The sequence below is a fragment of the Vanellus vanellus genome, assembly GCF_965231255.1.
Source record: "Vanellus vanellus genome assembly, chromosome: Z".
NCBI lineage: Eukaryota > Metazoa > Chordata > Aves > Charadriiformes > Charadriidae > Vanellus > Vanellus vanellus.
The window spans coordinates 86202147-86220697 of NC_138908.1; the positions used below are offsets into that span (position 1 = coordinate 86202147).

General features: G+C 49.6%; 1 protein-coding gene across 2 annotated transcripts; it reads left to right on the forward strand.

The window, feature by feature from the left end:
• Positions 1 to 8785: 8785 nt before the first annotated feature.
• Positions 8786 to 17417, forward strand: LIPG (lipase G, endothelial type; the record flags this gene model as incomplete). Of its 2 annotated transcripts, XM_082497885.1 has the most annotated exons (10): positions 8786 to 8904; positions 9040 to 9223; positions 10273 to 10452; positions 11120 to 11231; positions 12388 to 12612; positions 13066 to 13308; positions 13830 to 13950; positions 14500 to 14718; positions 15650 to 15742; positions 17396 to 17417. In XM_082497885.1, the coding sequence occupies 10 exons, from the start codon at positions 8786 to 8788 to the stop codon at positions 17415 to 17417; spliced, it is 1518 nt and encodes a 505-aa protein (XP_082354011.1). The 2 variants fall into 2 exon arrangements, with proteins under 2 accessions (XP_082354011.1, XP_082354010.1); XM_082497884.1 differs by lacking the exon at positions 17396 to 17417 and having other exon boundaries at positions 8786 to 8900; positions 9027 to 9223; positions 15650 to 15746.
• Between the last annotated feature and the right edge of the window lie 1134 nt (positions 17418 to 18551).

Below are 18551 nucleotides of genomic sequence, written 5' to 3' on the forward strand. Positions count from 1 at the left end.
CCCATTATTATCTGCTTTATGTTTCCATGGCTGCCTTGTTGAAGAGCTCCTCTGGATCAGCTGATAAACCACAATCAAACCTGTTCTCTTCCAGGGGTTTCTGCACCTCCACCTCCCTGCTGACAGACACCGCATGGAGGGATGCAAGACAGGGCTGGTCCTTGCAGGCAGGACCCATCTTTGTCACCCCTGCAGCCCTCCCTGTTCTGAACCACGGGAGAGATCTGCTCAGACCCTGGGAAATGAGGTTGGATGATGCCTATTAACACAACCTGTGCAAAAGTTGCAGCCAGCAGACAGGTTTCTGTTCACGGTACGGCAAGAAGCTACAGCCCTGAACATCTACCCTCTTCCAAACTTAGTATCTGTTGCAACCCTTCCAGCATCTTTACTTATCATCCCATCGCATGGTTTCTGTGTTAGTTCCTTCCTATCCTTATTGTCAGAGATTTTCCCCGAGTTTCTGCTCTCTGTTGCTGTAACGATTGCAGCATCTCCCTCTTCGCAAGACGTAGACCGCCCCACTTTGATCCCAAATGTCACCTCTGAGGTCATCCCTCCCTCCTGGATCGCTCCTTCCCTCCCTCTTCCCATCATCCAGCTACCCCCTCCTTTGCTATTGCAACAACTCTGACACAAGCCCCCTCTTTCAAAGCTTTCCCTATCTGTCCATGCTTACTAATCCTCTCTAGCTGAGCTGCCCTCCCCCTCTCCAACCTCTCCTCTCCGCTCCGCATGGTCTTTTCCAGTGTGCACGGCCCAGTCACATGCCAGTGCTCGGGAAGGTCATATGATGGGTAGGGACCGCCGGGCAAGGCTGCGGCAGGCATCCGCCGAACGCGGGGCCCTGTTAGGCAGCACACCTCCAGCTCCCACCCCATCCCACGGCCACCCCATGACTCAGTCAGGTGCTGGACCAGCAGCGTGCGGGGACGCAACAATGACTGCACAGGCACGGGGCGGGAGACGGGGGCTGAGGAGTTGCATTGCAAATGCAAGGAAGGAGCATTACACCCAGGGATCCTGCGGGATCCTGCACCCATAATCCCAGACAGGCAGATCTGCTGCCACTGCTCCCCTCTCCTGCCCACCCGGCAGGTCTCTGCTCACACCTCCCACATCATGCTCTGCTTAGAAAATATCACCCTTGTGCTGAAAAAGCGTATCACCGATCTGTGCAGAAAAACCCTCTTGTTTTTCTTCTGCCCTGACCTCAGTCTGTCTGCCTGTCTGTCCTTGGACTGGGAGTTCCCGGGATGAATATCGGCAATGTCTGTACATCACAGGCAGGAACATGAGTACAAAGTACTCAGAAATGCCCCAAGCTTTTCTTAATTAATTACAGAGCCACTGACTCTTTCTAATAAGATCCACACACTCAATAAACGCAGTAAACGAGAGAAGTTAGGCAATTAGCAATAAATGGCCAGAGGGTGAAGCAGAGCTCAGCGGGGGACCGCCATCCTCAGGGACATCTAATTCTTTCCCATCTTCCTATTGCACACGCTGCAAACGCATGCAATAGATGGTCTTTTCATTGAGACACCGAGGAGTGAGACCAGATTCAGGGATGGGATAACTGATGGGTTCTCAAAGTAAAATGTGCAAGCTGGTGAAAAATGAAATGAGTAATATTGTCGGTATAAGTAAAGCCAACATCTGAGGCGAGCAGGAGGCTCCACGTATCTCCAAGGATGGCTCAAGGCTTTCCCCTGTCTCAGGCAGTTCCCAGCACTACGCCGTGCTCACACTTTAGAAGGCAAAAGGTTCAAAGAAGAGGGTAAATGAAAATAAGGTGCTGGAGAACAAATTATACCGACCTTGATGATACACAGCACCGTCTTGTGCTGCTTATTTCCAAGCCCCAAACTATTTGTCACACTTTTTCTGAAAAAAAAAAAAAAAAAAAAATCAAAACCAGAAAACACTGTGTAAAGTCTGTTTGGGGTTTAAAATACCATTCCTCTTTAATGTGAATCTCAGTAAAACACTGCCAAAGGATTTCCTAAAAACCCACCCAAATCAGCAGTCAGGACCACAACGAGAAGACGAACACGCATGAGCTGTCTGACCCAATACAGCTTAGGAAGAAAGAATTATCTGAGATTTGCAACTATAAAGCTTGGGTGCAAATTAGCAATAATGGTGAGAACTAACATTATATATTTTTATAGGGCTTTGCTAAAGTAAGTAACAAATTAACTGGTTTTAATAAACAACTCATTTTCTTTCCTGTAGGCACTGGGAAGTTGCATGCACAGAGTTTCCTCCTTTTGGTGTCCATCCAGATTTACAGGATCAGTTTTGAAAGCCTGAGTGCCACTGAGATAAATTTAAAGTGGGTTTAGGAGTGTTGAAAATCAAGCTCTAGGTGGCTGGTTTGGGGTTTAGTCTGGGAAGTTTTCAGAAAAAGAGATGTCCGCTTTCTAATTATTTTGCCAAAATACCAACTGGCAATATCTTTTAGCTGCTAATTACCAGAAACGAGCCCGAAGACAGAGCTGTGCCCCAGTCTGACAGACCCCTCTAAGCAGTCACGAGAGCTGCTGCCCGCTCTGCCGGTTCATACGGTCTCTGCTCGAGCTGTGGTCCGGCTGAGTGCTGAGTACCTCTCACTGACAGCACTTCAACATCTGCTCCAGACTTGGGTCAACTATTCCTGCAGATTTGAAGAAAAAGCATGTGGATAAGGATATGCACTCTAAAGCAATCCCTGAACCCAACAACCGCTCCCCAAACTCCCCTCTGGACTCTCTAGCAACTCCACTTACAAAAAGGGCAGGGGAGCGGTGTTAGTAATTTATTATTTTTTTAATCTTTTCCCTTTGCTGGAGGCAGGAGAGCTAAGGCAGAAGCACCGCTGGGGACTCACCATCCACCATCTGAAGGGTCAGGTGATCACGAACTTCTGAGACCAAAATAGGACCTCAGAAAGGAGCAGAAGCAAACATCCCCCTGGCCACCCACGGCACCTCTCCACTGCCAGTGGGCTGAGCTCCAAATCCCTGTTCAAGCCCAAACATGCTCACCATTCATCCAGCTTGGATGGAAAAGCGTGGGCTTTAGGTAAAGGCGTAAGAAGAGAGAAAATATACGTCATTCCTCGGCACAGACCTAAAGACATCCTTGTCTGTAGAGTGGATGGGGCAGGCCCACCACCCACCGCTGGGTCTTCTATCTGACACAAAGCAGCCAAGCGGTCTGGATCCACCTCACGTACCATAGGATGTGCTGGGAATGACAAGCCGCTGAATTACGCTTGTCTGCTTGGACACAGAGATGTCAGGACACACTGAGCATTCCCTGGCTTTCAGCCTGCGCTCCTGCACAGCTCTGCTGTGGCTGGAGATGGGGTAAGATCACTTGATGGTCTCCGCGAGAATGACATGCTCAATCAGAGCAACGTGGGGACTAATGCAAGGCATGGGCAGGGGCGAATTAGATAAAAATCATCATAAAAATCACTTCATGTCACTTAGGCATGTCTGGGAAAATGGCACAACAAAGAGTGGCCAAGAAGCAGTTTGTCCTTGGTGAAGGGTGGTCCAGCGGCAGGACCTGCCATGGGGAAGGGGCGGCTGGTGAGGATCAAAGCCTTCTGGAAACCTCCCTGCAGACGGCGATGCCCGGAGGCAGGTACAAACTGTAACGTTCCTCCCTGTGTGACAACGTTCACAAGAATTAGCATTTCGCAGGAATGCGGGGATTTATTCTTCAAGGCCCACCGTATCCGCGAGTGCTACAGCCCAAACACTGCACCAACAGAGCATGTGCTTGATAAGAACCCCGGAACAGATGCCAGCGGATTTAATGTGGGACAGGAGGCCCATTGCAGGTTTGCAGACTGCTGGCAGGGTCAGCTGTAAATATTCCCTCACAATCAAAGGCATTCATCTAAGGATTACATGCTGGGGGCTTTGTGGTAAAGTAAATTTGCAACTAACGGGACCATTAATAGTCAGACAGTTTAGTTGGCTCGCTGGCTGCCATTTATTTCCCCCCCAGTCATTTTTACTACATCTAAATACCAGGGGGATGTGGGACTTGAATGATGTGGCATAAGAAATCAGCTTAGAAGAAGTAAGAGAAGGGGTTACCTCCAACAAAGAGAGCTCAACGGGGATCGAACAGGGATATCAATAGTGGGTAATGCCACTGAAGCATGTGAGCTGATTTCATAACCTGAGGGAGATTAGCCTCTTCTGTAAGCGAGCAAACCTATCGAGGGATATGAAGTATTGGCCCTGTAAAGCCTGCTCATAGAAGGGCTGTATTTGAAAGGCTGAGGAGGGGAGGAGAGACTGCGTGGGGTAAGGAACGGCTGCGAAACAAAGACATCAAGGCCTGCTTTCACCCAGTTTGGTGCTCACAGAACAAAAATATCCATAGCAGAAACTGTGCCATATAAGTAACATCTCCCGCCTCTGCAGTCAGCGCTAAGTATAAAATAACTGGTGGTGTGATGGGATGATGACAAACCGAGAGGTCCTGGGCTGAGCAGGCGCGGGGTGATGCAAGGATTAACCTGGGATGTTTTTTCCCCACAGAGCTGCCTCTCCACGGCCGTGGACCCTTTGGGGTGCAGTCAGCTCCGCACGCCTGTCCGATACATGGGTCCTCCCGTGGCTTTCACCCCACCTTGGTGCACCCTGAGGTTGCTGCCATCTGAGCAGCACTTCCCTCTCTGGGTTTGTTCTCCAGCCCCATCTCTACCCCTCCTCCCCCATCATCTCAGAAACAAATTCGGCAGAAGGAGCCAAGAGGGAAACTAACACCAGTCCCACTAAATTCTACTGCCTGGGCTGTGTTTTATAATTGAAAAGAAAAACTGTTTTATAACTGAAAAAAAAAAAAAGAAAAAGAGAACAATTCCTCTCTCTCCCCCCCCCCCTCCTCTCCAGCAAATCCTACTCCCTCCTTCATTGGAGAAAAGGAATGAAAATGGAGAAAAAACAGGCGGGAAGAATGGAGGGTGTGTAAAACACTCTCAAGTTTCTATATGTGGAATTAAAAATTTTCAGAATAGCACTAATCGCTCCCTGACGCTGAATAGCTGACCTGAAGCAATGAAATCAATCTTTGGCTTGCGCAAATGCGCACTCCTTAATAGGAACATCTTTGACTCTTGTTGTTGTGCCATTGCTTTCAGTAACAAGCACCCCAAGAACCACAATTTTTCCCCATCAGGAGGGTTCACTCGAGCCAAGTGCTGCACTCATGCAGTGAGGTGACTGCGACGGGATGCAATCTTAGCCACAGGACTACTGTGCAAATCCCTCCTGCGGCCATTCGCTGAGGCAGTGGTACCCTGCCCTGGACAGCAAAACACTCTCTCTGCTGTTATTCCTAAGGTGTGTCATCCCTGGCAGAATGCGGGATGCCACATCGGCACCGCCGTTCATGTACCGTGATGCTTTTTATTTTCCTTGTGATCTCCAGAGCTGCTCCCGCCAGAATTCCTCTACCTCTGCAGGTCTTTAAAGAGGTTGTGCGATGCTGAAGGATTTTCCCTTTTCCCTTAACGCTCAGCTCTTTAATGGTGTGGTTCAATCGTACTTCTTGCTGCAAGGAAAGGAGGTGTCAGTATGCTACTTTTAAAGACAGGGAAATAAAAACATTAAATAAGTTGTTTTGCAAAAGGCTCCTAACTTCACTTTCCTTATGCTGAGCTCCTGCAGAAGACACTGGCTGTAACCTGGATCTGAGATGTTCTGCTCGTATGGAAACGGCATTGAAAGGGTCTCATCGCTGAGTGCACAAACGTGGAAACCTCTCAAATTAAATGCTGCTAATGAAAAACCTGTCTAATCCTTCCCCGAGATCACCAGCAGACTCCAAGACCTTTAAATGTTTTGGCATATTAATTTACACATCATATTGATTTTGGCTTTTTGCTACTAAGACAGAAGCTTAACTCCTCTTGCAGCCTTTCTGCCTCCACACCTGATGGCTCTTCTCTGTCTCACCACATTTGATGCTGGAGAAGACACCAGCCTTGACCTCAGCCACGCAGCACCCACCTGCAGAGAGCTTGTGGCTACAGCTGAGCAGGGACATTTCCCATTTCCTATAAAAACGCTCATGATTTCAAAACCATTCCTGTTCTGCTGTTGGACCGAACTGAGATCTTTAGGACATCACAGTGGGGATGGAGAGAATAAGAAAGCCAGAAAGAGGCCTCCAAGAACAGCCAGTATCTCCCTGGGCATTGCCCTGCTCACACCAGCTGCTGGGCTAAACCCTCCAACATCCCTACAAGTGCTGTAAATATTGAGCTTCCAGCTCTTTTAAGGTGAATTATTACCCATTTTACCCTGGTTTAGTTACTTATTACTTATCACAATATCCAGAAATTCCATCTGGGAGCCGTGAAATCTTTCCTAGTGAAAAACTAATCAAAACTCGGAATCTCTCCTTAAAATTCTTAGCCTTAAAGAACTGTTATTTTCCGAGCAGCTCTGGGTGGGAGCCGCCTACCCCCACCATCCCAGGCCGTTAGGGTTACAGTGAGGTTAGCGCAGAGCCGCACTCCCTCCATCGATACAATGCCCATCACAGTTCCCAAGCATCTCCCCAGCTGATTGTCACCTTTTGGCCGAAGCAGCCAGGGATTATTTTGATGTGCTTCCTCCTCGCTGTTGTGAAGCTATTCTCACTGCTCCTGTCATTCTTGGAAGCCAACGGTGAAGAGCAGGACCCTATCCTGCCCGGAGCCTGGCATTGCACAGACAAAAGGAGGACACGCCCCCGCCCATCGTTTCAACGTTACAATGGCAAGAGGCAACAGCTGGATGCAAAGACACGGGAGGAAAAATGAGAAGACATCACAGTAACCGACGGTCTGGTGGGGTTTCGTTGGCATCAGGAATTTTTTAAAATGATGAAGCTTTTATGATGAGGCTTAGTTGATTCATTTCCTGCAAGACTAAGTCTGGTTGTGGGCTGGCAGCTGAGAAACCTCTGTCTTTTCTTTTTTAAGCCACTGCTGTTAGGATGCTGCTCCTCAGGGGGGACCACACATCTGCAAGAGAAGCTGCATCCTCAGGACACTCCGCTCAAATCCACACTCCCTGGGGAGAAGCAGTTAGCGTCATCTCCAGCCTCCTGAAACACGAGGTGCTCGAATTGCTCCCAAAACATGTGTTCATTCTGTGGAGTCAGAAACAAAGAGGGGTTGGGAACGGTCCCCAAGAGAAGAGCAGCAGTCCCCAGCCACAACCTGCTGTGTGTGCAAGAACTATGAGAGAATGGAATAGGAGAAGAGAGAAGAGAGAGAAAAGAGAGAGAGAAAAGAGAAGAAGAGAGGGAGAGGAAGAGGACAGGAGAGGGAGAGGGAGAAAAGAGGATTTCAGTTGGAAGGGACCTACAAGGATCATCTAGTCCAACTGCCAGCCCACATGGAGTCAGGAGGTGGCTGGGTTGAGCAAGGCTCGCAGGGGCACAGAGTAGGAATTCAGCACTCTGGGAAAGCACTGCCAGAAAGTCAGGTTAATTCTAGATCATAGAATCGTAGAAGGGTTTGGGTTAGAAGGGACCTTTAAAGATCATCCAGTTCCACCTCCCTGCCATGGGCAGGGACACCTCCCCCCAGCCCAGGTTGCTCCAAGCCCCGTCCAGCCTGGCCTTGAACACCTCCAGGGATGGGGCAGCCACAGCTTCTCTGGGACAACCTGTGCCAGGGGCTCACCACGCTCAGAGTAAAAAATTTCTTCCTAATATCTCATCTAAATCTCCCCTCTTTCACTTTAAAATTGTTCGCCCTCATTCCATGTCTCCCCTCCCCGATCCAGAGTCCCTCCCCAGCTCTCCTATAGCCCCTTTAGGCACTGGAAGGGGCTCTGAGGTCTCCCCAGAGCCTTCTCTTCTCCAGGCCGAACCCCCCCACCTCTCCCAGCCTGTCCTCACAGCAGAGGGGCTCCAGCCCTCCCAGCATCTCCGTGCCCTCCTCTGGCCCTGCTCCAACATGTCCATGTGCTTCTGCTGTTGGGACCCCCCGAGCTGGAGGCAGCACTGCGGGGGGGTCTCCCCAGAGCGCAGCAGAGGGGCACAATCCCCCCCCCGCCCTGCTGGCCACGCTGCGGGGGATGCAGCCCGGGATGCGGGGGGCTGAATAGTCCTTAAGGTCCCTTCCAACCCAAACCATTCTATGAGTAAAGTGAAATCGCTTCTGAACGATCAGTAACTGGTAAAAATCTCAGCAATAAAAAAAAAAAGAGGACTAAAAGGTCAGTTTTTCACAGCAGAGGGTCCGTAACTTTACGGTATCACTCACGTGGCTGATGGGCTGCGAGTGGGTGATGCCCCTCGGGATGCATCTCGTGCCCGTGAGGTCCACAGCCCCCCCGAGTGCCTTCCCGCGGGTGGAGCTGAAGCCGCAGCCCCGCGCCGCCTCCTGGGTCGGTGGGGCGCGCTGCCGCCCCACGCAGCCCTCTACCCACGCAGGGGCCGCCCGTCCCCGCTGCCCCTCGGGGTGACATTGCTGAGGACCCACCCGTGACCGCCTCCCGCCTCCCCCCCCCCCCCGGGCTCCCCACGCGGCGCGTTCTCGCGCCCACCCCCCAACGCGTGAGCGCCGCGCCGCGCCCCGCCCCCTTTCCATTCAAGCTCCGTGACGCCAGAGAGGGCGTGACCAATGGGAGCGGCGCTAGAGGCCGGTCCTGCCTGGGCCCGCCCCATCGGGCCACGAAGCCCCGCCCCCGCGCGGCCCCTTAAAGCGCCCCGCCGCCCGCCGGGCCCCGCCGCTGCCCCGTCCCGCCGCCCGACCGTCTGTCCGTCCTTCCGAGCGATGAGGAGGCTCGTCCTCCTGCTGTGCACCGGCGTGACCTGTTGCATCGCGGCGGGAGGCGCTCCGCGGGTGGCGGAGGCTGCGCTGCTGGGAGGAGGAGGAGGAGGCAGCAGAGGTGGGTGGGAGAGCGCGGACCCACGCGGGACGGGGTCGGGGGTGCGCGGAGCAGGTTCCCCTCTCCCAGGTGAGGCTGAAGCCCAGAGGCGCTTTGCTGAACCTTCCTGTCTCCACTGGTTTGCAGATGCCACCCTCAGCGAGCTGCTGGAAGACCGGCAGGAGCGTGTGCCGGCACCGAAGCCGCAGGTGAAGTTCAATCTCCGCTCCTCGCCACATGCCGAAGAGGACGGTTGCGCGCTTGCCATCGGCCACCACAAGTGTCTGGAGGACTGCAAGTTCAACGTGACAGCTAAAACCTTCTTCATCATTCACGGCTGGACCGTAAGTGTGGAGGAGTCGGTGGGGAGGAGAGGTTTAGTGTTCAGTCTGTTCACTTAAAGCGTGCAACCTGCCCCGTAAATGGTCTGGGTCTCGAGAATACCTGGACTGTCTCTTTGCCCCGAGAAGCTGTGGCTGCCCCATCCCTGGAGGTGTTCAAGGCCAGGTTGGATGGGGCTTGGAGCAACCTGGGCTGGGGGGAGGTGTCCCTGCCCCTGGCAGGGGGGTGGAACTAGATGGTCTTTAAGGTCCCTTCCACCCTAAGCCATTCTATGGGATTTAAGGCAACTTTTCATGTTTTGTATACTGCAGCCTCTTGGTAGCTGCACCTGAGTTCTCTGGAGCAGTGTGATTGGGTCATACTTAACTCTGTGAAATCACCCAACTCATTCGCAACTGCCCAAGATCCCTTCATGGCCCCACTGGTTGGACTTGATGATCTTTTCCACCTTAAACGGTTCTGTGTCTGTAGAACGTGAACGTGGTAAAGGCACCTTGTGATTTTTCCCTAAAATCCAACTAACTGACCATTGTGAAGGTAGCACTTGGCTTGACACACATATAGGCTTTCTGTAATCGTAGACCTTTGTCCGCAGTCTTCACTTCTGCTATGTGGTCTCCTTGATAAAGACACAGAGGGCAGACACAGGCTTTATCGAGCTTTCTTCTCCTGTGTTTGATGTGACCAAGTGTGTGGCACGAGGGGACTTATCAACTCTTGCCAGGGTTTATGCAAACAGCAGTGCCAGGACTGGAAAATAATTTTGCAATCCATCAAAATTTCCGAAAGTCTCGAGAAAAAAAGCGATAAGGTGGCACATAATGAATGCTTCCCCCTCCTGCCTTAAAAAGGCAAGGCAGCTAATTACCTCCAGAGTCTCTCAAAACCTGTTTTTCTTACCTCATCAGTGCAGCAATGAGAAGTAGTGGGGCTTGGAGAGGAGCACCACACAGCTGGAGCAGCATATGTAAATGATATGCAAATAACTTAACTGTGACTGTGTAATCTTGAGCCTGGGAGCTGGAAACTACCACCTGACTTCTCTTTCTAGATGAGTGGCATGTTCGAAACCTGGCTGGGCAGCTTGGTATCCGCTCTTCAGGAGAGGGAGAAGGATGCCAACGTGGTGGTGGTGGATTGGCTTTCTCTTGCCCACCAGCTCTACACCGATGCTGTGAACAACACGCAGATCGTCGGGAAAAGCATAGCCAGGCTGCTCGACTGGTTACAGGTAATGCGAGTTAAGGACGATGGCTGTTGTAACGCTCCTGTGAGGGACTGTTGCACAAGGGAGCAGTCACCGGCTCCAGCGCTCACCAGTGGGAAGGCGCTGGTGTAATCCAAACCCCAAGGCTTGGTGGGGCGATGGCTCACAGCGCAGGTGCTGCGCTCAGCGCGAGCACATGCTATGGCGCTTCCCTGGGAGATGCTGCTTTGCAGAGTGCTTGGAGCAGCGATGTCAAAGCGGACTTCAAATTTAGGAGTCCTTCCTCCTGAACTTTGGATCTGGGCCTTCAAAGTCAGCATTGGCTTCGCAAGAGGTGGAAAAGGAGAAGGTCCATGGTGCTACACTCGGTGGTCGAGTCCATGGCCAGTCCTGAGGTCCACTGGCAGCTCCCTGGGAGAAGGCTGCTCCAGATGCTGCTTAAACAAATAGTATCGAAATTGGGGTTGAAAGTTCAGTACTGTGGTCGGGGGCAAACCACAAGTGCCATCCAAACCCTTCGACTTCTACTTGTCTCGACAAAATAAAGAACGGAGCATGCTTGTCTGCCCCCTCCCTCCCTCCACTCTCTTCTTAAAATTGCACCTGAGTCCTGCAGATAGGAGCAGTGCCAGATGCCCTGAAAGACAGGGGGGTGGCAAATTATCACTTCTTTTTATTTTCTTCCTCGCAGGAGAACCCGCTCTTCCAGCTTGAGAACGTCCACCTGATCGGGTACAGCCTGGGTGCCCACGTCGCTGGCTTTGCTGGTAACCACGTTCATGGGACAATAGGCAGAATTACAGGCGAGTGACTTTTTAAGCAGGCTCTTACCTTTCCTTAGCAGCAGAGGGTTTCCCCGAAGAGGCTCGTTTCCTGTGTTGCTGCGATGTTGTTTTGGGCTTGCGATGTCAGAAATGACAAGTTTCCTACCTGTGGTGGCAGCGGGGAGCACAGGTCTCGTCATGTGAGAAAGTATCTTAATTTTGAACCCCAAATGTAGGGGAGGTTCAATGAAAAACCTTTCAGAGGACAACCTGATCTTGAGTAGTTTTGAAGTTAAATGCATGTTCAAAACAAGTCCAGCTCAAGCCCTTACTATCCAGATAATAAGCCTCTGAGTGATACTGTTTCTGTAATTATAGCTCATAAATTAATGAGAGTGAAAGCTATTGGGTGCAGTTTGTCCCATTGGATGTTTGGTCAAAAAAAAACCCCAGCCCCTTATTCTGAGTGTCTTGAACAGAGCGTTTCTAACTCCAAACGGAAGCTGATTTCAACACGGGAGAACTTTGGGCATGGTAGAAGTGGTCGCATTAAGCATTTAAATGTGACACTGGCAGTAAGACTTCCTCAGAGCCTCGCAATAAATATCTCTATTCGGTCAAGCAGGAAAAATCACGTAACAATCAAGTTGGGGAATGGCTCAAGAGCACAGCTTCAGGTTGGAGGTGAGGCTCAGAGGTTAACAGAAATTCCCAGACCCATCATGGGCTCTCGGATGCAGGGATCAGCTGGCTGCTGCTTAAACTTGTAATAGTCCCTCCGTATGTCCAATCTGAAAAAAGACTAAGTGTAGCCAAGGCACCTTTGGCTACCAACAGTCTCTGTGGGGTGCTAGACCTCTTCTGATGTTCAATCATCTGCTCCCTCTTGAATTATCTCTTCACTGTGACCTAGCAAAGACTCATTGCTCCCAACAGAGAGTCTGGAGCCATCGCTGTAGAGCAAACTGGTGCTACTACTGGGTTGTAACGCACCAAAAGCAGTATGGGACATCTCCATTTGTTCCCTCAGTGAACCCGTGGTGAAGAGATCTTGGGGGACAGTGTCTGGGATGAGGAAGGGACTGTCTCTGTAGCACCTGGTTAGGAGAGCTCCTAGCAACAGGCTCCTGGCTATATTCTGTATGAAATAACCTCATTTCTGACTTGGTGTCTTACATACTGTCTCTAACCCCAGGTCTGGATCCGGCTGGCCCTATGTTTGAAGGAGTGGACCCTAGCAGGCGCCTCTCCCCTGATGATGCTAACTTTGTGGATGTCCTTCACACCTACACGAGGGAAACACTCGGCGTTAGCATTGGGATCCAGATGCCTGTAGGCCATGTTGACATCTACCCCAATGGAGGAGACTTCCAGCCTGGCTGTGGATTAAGCGATGTCTTGGGAGCAATTGCTTATGGGAGTAAGTTCTCATTACTTATTTTGCCTCTGGCCAGTGTCGACTCCTCGCAAATAGTCTTGGGTTGATGCTGAGGGATGATCTGATTTACAAGAGCAGAGAAAACTAATTTTTCCTTCTAAACTGCCTGTACTACTGGAGACTTGCTAGAAACTAGACCTGCTTTTAATTCTGAAGTAGCATGTTCTCACTCTAACACCTGATCACAAACTGTGGTCTTCTTATGCTGGGTCTAGAATCCTCTTGAAAGCTCTCTTCCTGATAGGGACTAAGCGAATGGTCCTCTTCAAGCATCTTCCACTAACCTCTTGAATTGCTACCATTTGAAAAATGTTCAAGTTTGGCCATGCTCAACTCACATTGGGCTACAAAAAGGCATAGCTCATTATATTTTACCAGCTGCTGGGGTGATATATGCTTAAACAAAATGTATCCCCTGCAACTCTGCTTCTCTAGCAATTGGTGAAGTCGTTAAATGTGAACACGAGCGGTCTGTACACCTCTTCGTGGACTCCCTCGTGAACCAAGACAAACAAAGCTTCGCCTTCCAATGTACCGATTCCAGTCGCTTCAAGAAGGGCATCTGCCTGAGCTGCCGGAAGAACCGCTGCAACGGCATCGGCTACAACGCCAGGAAAACACGGAACAAAAGAAACAGCAAGATGTACTTAAAAACAAGGGCTGACATGCCGTTCAAAGGTACGCTATCCCTCTTAGAAAGAGCACAGCTTCACCTCTAAGAGCAGACTCCCAAAGTCAATGTCAGGAAAGATGCAGAGGTGGAAAAGTAGCGTCACCACAAAGCAGCACAGCACCAGGCGTTAGTCTTTCGCTCTTACCCGCCTGCGTTGCTGTTCTGTGGCATTACTGCGCTCCTTCCTCCATGTAAAATCAACAGGACTCTGGCAATTAGGACACTCTGCCTTTTGAGCCAGGACTACAGCGTACAGATGTCCTACTTGCACAACCACCCCAATCTTAGGGCAGTGTAAGGTTTGGGGAGCCCTCCCCAGAATGGAGCTGCTGCTGCTGTTGTGTAAATGTCAGCTTCGTAATTAGTAAGGGCAGGAAAAAGCAATCAGTGATGTCTCAATAAATGCAGGGTAATAAACACAGGGTCTAGACTTTGTGAAAAAGTGTTGGCTGGCAAAGAGCGACGCCGAGCAATGTTGTCTCTCAACCAAGTTGCTTCCATCTCTGCTCTCTTTGTTTCTCTCCAGTCTACCACTATCAAATGAAAATGCACGTCTTCAGCTACAAGAACTTGGGAGAGGCTGATCCCACTTTCTCCGTCACCCTTCACGGCACCAATAGAGACTCGAAACCTCTCTCATTAGAAATGTAAGTAAGGCGGCCTGTTGTCAGCTAAGGTGGCCACTGGGACGAGACAAGGTGGCATCACTCTTTTTCCTCTTGTAACACAAGCCTTGCACCTCAGCCTGGCAGCCTCACTTCATCATCGCTCCAAAAAACTCTTCATCTACTTACTTAATTATAATTTACTGCTGAGAAAGCAATTTGATATGCCCAGTCCTCTATATATTAGCCTTCACGGCTCATTGCCAATGTACTTTGTTTTGCTTTTCCCCTCTACCGTTTGGATATAGTCTGAAAGCCCCCATATCTCTGGGGGCATTGTTGACCTCGTTTGGCCTCTCCCAGAAGAAACCTTTAAGCTATGGGAGGATGGCTGAGCCAAACACATGATGCGTTGTAATGAACCAGCTAGCCAAGCTCACTTTCTTGAGTGTAATCAGTAATTAGGTGGTGACAGTTGAACGGGGAGCACTTGATAAGCTGCAAAGGGCTCTCTAACTTCTTGCATGGAACCAATGAGCATCTGGCACGCTTCCATAAGGAAGAAACGTTGAGTCTCTGCTTGTCTTTCAGGCTCGATCAAATTGGCCTAAATGCTACTAACACCTTCCTGGTCTATACGGAAGAGGACATGGGTGAACTTTTAAAAATAAAGCTCACCTGGGAGGGAACGTCTCAGTCATGGTACGATCTATGGAAAGAGCTGAAGAGCTACTGGTATCGGCCCGTGAAGTCTTCCCAGGAACTGCATATCAGACGTATACGTGTGAAATCGGGGGAAACACAACAGAGGTAATAATCATATCAGACTGCATGTGAGCTGACTCGAAACTTCAGTCCAAAGGAGAAATACGTAGAATCTAGCAAGAAAAGTTGGGGGTTTGAACTTAGTTGGTATCCCAAACTGTCTTTTTTAGTGTTACCAGCTAATACTGGTGTAGGAGAAGGGGGTTACTGGCCAGCAGGAGGTTAGAAACTAGTCTTTAAAGCAAAACTAGTCACTGCAGATCAGATCTGAGATTTTTTTTTTTTTTTTTTTGCTTTAATTTAGATACTGTGACACTGTCTAGCCTGCCCCTGGGGACTAAATTAGCCTATTTCAAGATGGTTTACATCGTACCTGAAGGGTTACAGTACCGACAGTGCCAAAAATAGTGAAACAGATGGGCATGGCTATTATTTACAGGCATAACGTGCTGATTTGGCACAACAAGCTAGACCTAAAACTGCAACCGGTGACATGGTGACACCAACTCTTTAAGCACTATATTGCTCCTTCTGACATCTCTGTAATTGGAAAGTTACCTGAGCAACCAACAAAAAGCAAAGCTGCCAAGCACGTAGCACTGCACTCCCAAATCTTGTGGTGATGTTGTTCTGAAGGTAATCCAGATCTGTCAAAGAACAGCAGTTGATAGTGACAATTTTCCCACATTTCTTAGAGCTTTAAATAAGCGTCTCCTATCACACGTAAGGTATTCTGCATCCTAGTTTCTACAATCTGTGAAACAGAGGGGTAGTAGAAGCAAAGATCCCCAAATAAAATATTACAGTAGGAAATGAAACAGCCATTCAACAGCCTAATGGTGTATCAAGATGCTCTACATGAAGGATGTCAAATCAAACAACTCGTCCTACAATTAGCTGCAATCCATATGACACGTTATTTGTTAAGCATGGAGACAACAGGGACCCTCTCTTGACTTCTCATTCCTCCTCCTAGGTTTGCTTTCTGCGTGGAGGATTCCCAGCTGACCAGTATATCTCCTGGCAAAGAGCTCTGGTTTGTGAAGTGCACAGAGGAATGGCGAAAAAGGTAAGGGGGGAAAAAAAAAAATCAGCTAAGAGAAATCCTGCCGGATGCACGTGGCTGCACTGGGATGAGTGGAGCCAGGTTTTCTGTTTTTCTGTTTGTTTTGTTTAGGCTCCTAGAACCTCTTTTTTTTTTTTTTTTTTTTTCCTTTCAAACAAAGAGTTAATAAATTCTAGCCCAAGATTCCCAGCTACTAGACTTAATTTTCCCATATGCCTTAATTATCGCAAACTAGGCAATATTATCCTCACTTCTGATCTTGGTTTGTCATCTTGTACCTTCACACGCTTATTACCAAATCGGTATAACACAATCCTTGGGCCTAAAGAACCTGTCTGCTTGCTATCGTGGGAGATGCTAAAAATGAGGGGCTACCAACATCCAAGATCTGTGCAATAGTGGAGAGCTAATTAGCGGCATCTATTAAGGGCCCTGTAAAACGGAGGAAAGCCGGGAGTGCAGGGGATTGCCTCAAAGATCGTTTCAGCCTCGAGCTGCCAAGAAATCTCTTGATCGAGTTTGGGCTCAGCTACGTGAGCAAGACACAGCTGAGGACTTGCCCCGGTGTTACAGTACTGACTCCTACTGCTTCACCTCCGGCTGTTCTAATCTCCTCCGGCTCAGGAGAGTGCAAACTCAGCCGTTGCCAGAGCATCTCAGCCCCGCTTAACCTCCGTGGGGACTTTCCAGACACCTAGGATCAGTCCTCAGAGCATGACTTCCAGTAAGTCTGGTCCCAGCAGTGACAGCTTGATTGCTTCAGACTGCCTCCGGTCATATTTTGAATGAGTTCCTCTTCATTTGACTAAACGACCGCCTCCTTCAGATGAAGCCCAGCCTTTTGGCCTCTCTTAAATTTCCATTTGTAAACTTTGAGCTTTGTTGCTTCTCATCTGGAGACAAAGCACTTGTTAGGGCTAGCAAAGCCCTGTGGAAGTCATGCTTTGCACAACCTTCTCGGGCAGCAGAGCGCAGCTGAGAAACGCGAGCTGGTACCGTTCCAGGTTGGGCAGAAACCAGCACGCCGCGCTACACGCAGTAGCAAAGAATTCTGTGAATGAAACCCCTGTGCAAAAACTTGTTGCTCTGCCACAAGTCTTGAAAGATCAAGTAAATACTCCTGCAGGTACAATAAAAGGCTGTTTTGATATGCTACTCGGTGACCCCCATAAAACGGAATTGCTGGCAGATGTGCCCTTCCTGCTCTACTCGCCGAGCACAGCTTTCGCATGAGGCGGAGGAGCCGATCTGAGCTCCAGAGCACTACGATTTCTAGGAAAAGATCCTTCCTCCCAGTGATGACCAGCAATGACCTGCTCTTCAGCTCTCCATCCTTGCCAAGTCACTGGAAGATTATAGTTCCCTACTCGGAGACTGAGTCTGCAAACATCTGTCCACCCTGAAAGGATCCGGATGGGCAGAGTCTAGCGTCAAGACCTGTAATTTCTGTTTGCAGCCTACTTGTATGCATAATGTCCCCTGCAGGCTCTCATGGAGCAGCTACTGGGCAAAGTGCTGCTTTGACAGAATAAAATACCAACCTGTACTGTCTAAACCTGTTCTTGGTGTCCCAGAGTTTCTTAGGAATCCTTTATTACTCCTCTTAACTTCTGCATTTAACGAGATATTTCCCCCCCCCCTCCTTTTTTTTTCCAGATCTGTCTCAAATTTGCTCTGAAGACTTCTCTAAAGACACACAACCGAGCAACCTAGATGCACGAAGACCACACGGGTGGCAAGATGCTCTGGCAAAAGTCTGGCTTGGTAGCACTTAAAGCAACTAGCTCTTCGGGACCAAACAGCTCGGATCCGATGCAAGAAACTGAGGAGCAATTGATGGATTGTGGTCCTAGAAGTAGAATAACTAAACCAACATACTCCCTTCCCCAAGGAGCCTGGTTTGTGCATTTAACCTTACCTTGACCTGTCACGCACTGCGTTTCTTGCCCTGCCTCCGTTAAGCAGGACTACAGATGAGATCTTCACAGATCTAAGACCTCAGCAATGATCTTCTGGTCTGCCTGCCAGTGGAGTTGAGAAGATAACCACGCTAACTGCCCATCAGACTCTTGGTGACAGAGCTGCTAAGAACAAATTCCCATCTAGTGTAGGCGTTACCGTGGGTCCAATCGCGCTGTGGGCTGTAGGAAGACAAGACCAGCACAGGTCAAGTGCACGGGGTTGTTCAGGGGAGGGGTGGGAATAAGCACAATGCCACTTAACTTCAAGTTGTCCTTTGCTTGCCTTAAAAAATAATCCGTTCTCTGTTTGGCTGATCCTGAAATCTCCATATATTACCTTAGAAGAAGGTAGTATTCCGTCCTCCCTCTACCTAGGGCAGAACACGGTGCAGATGGCCGGTGATGGTGTTGGCAGCTGCTCCTCGCTCTCCGGTCGGTGTCAGCAGCGAGACTGTCCGGTCCTGTGTGGTGTTCTGTCTGGTCCCATGTGTTGATTGGGGAGGAGGAAGGTATGAACTGTATCATGTCCGGAGAGCTTTGCACCAGTCCTTTTAACTACTGAGAATGCGTTCGCCTCTGTTCAGATGCTTTTGTAGTACCGGTGCGTAATTAAGACCTTATTTTTGTGCGAAGTATTTAACTGAGCCAAACAGACAACATGCTACTCTCGTTGCCACAACATCCCCGTTGGATTCCCTGGTGGCAGATGAACTTGGCTTTGCTCCGAGTTCAACAGACTCCCTACAGCCGTCCTGTTCACTACAGCAGTGGACCTTGTCAGAGGTGAACTAGATTTTTTTTTTTTTTTTTTTTTGTATTTTTGGAAGGAGACTTGGTGTAATGACTCTTGA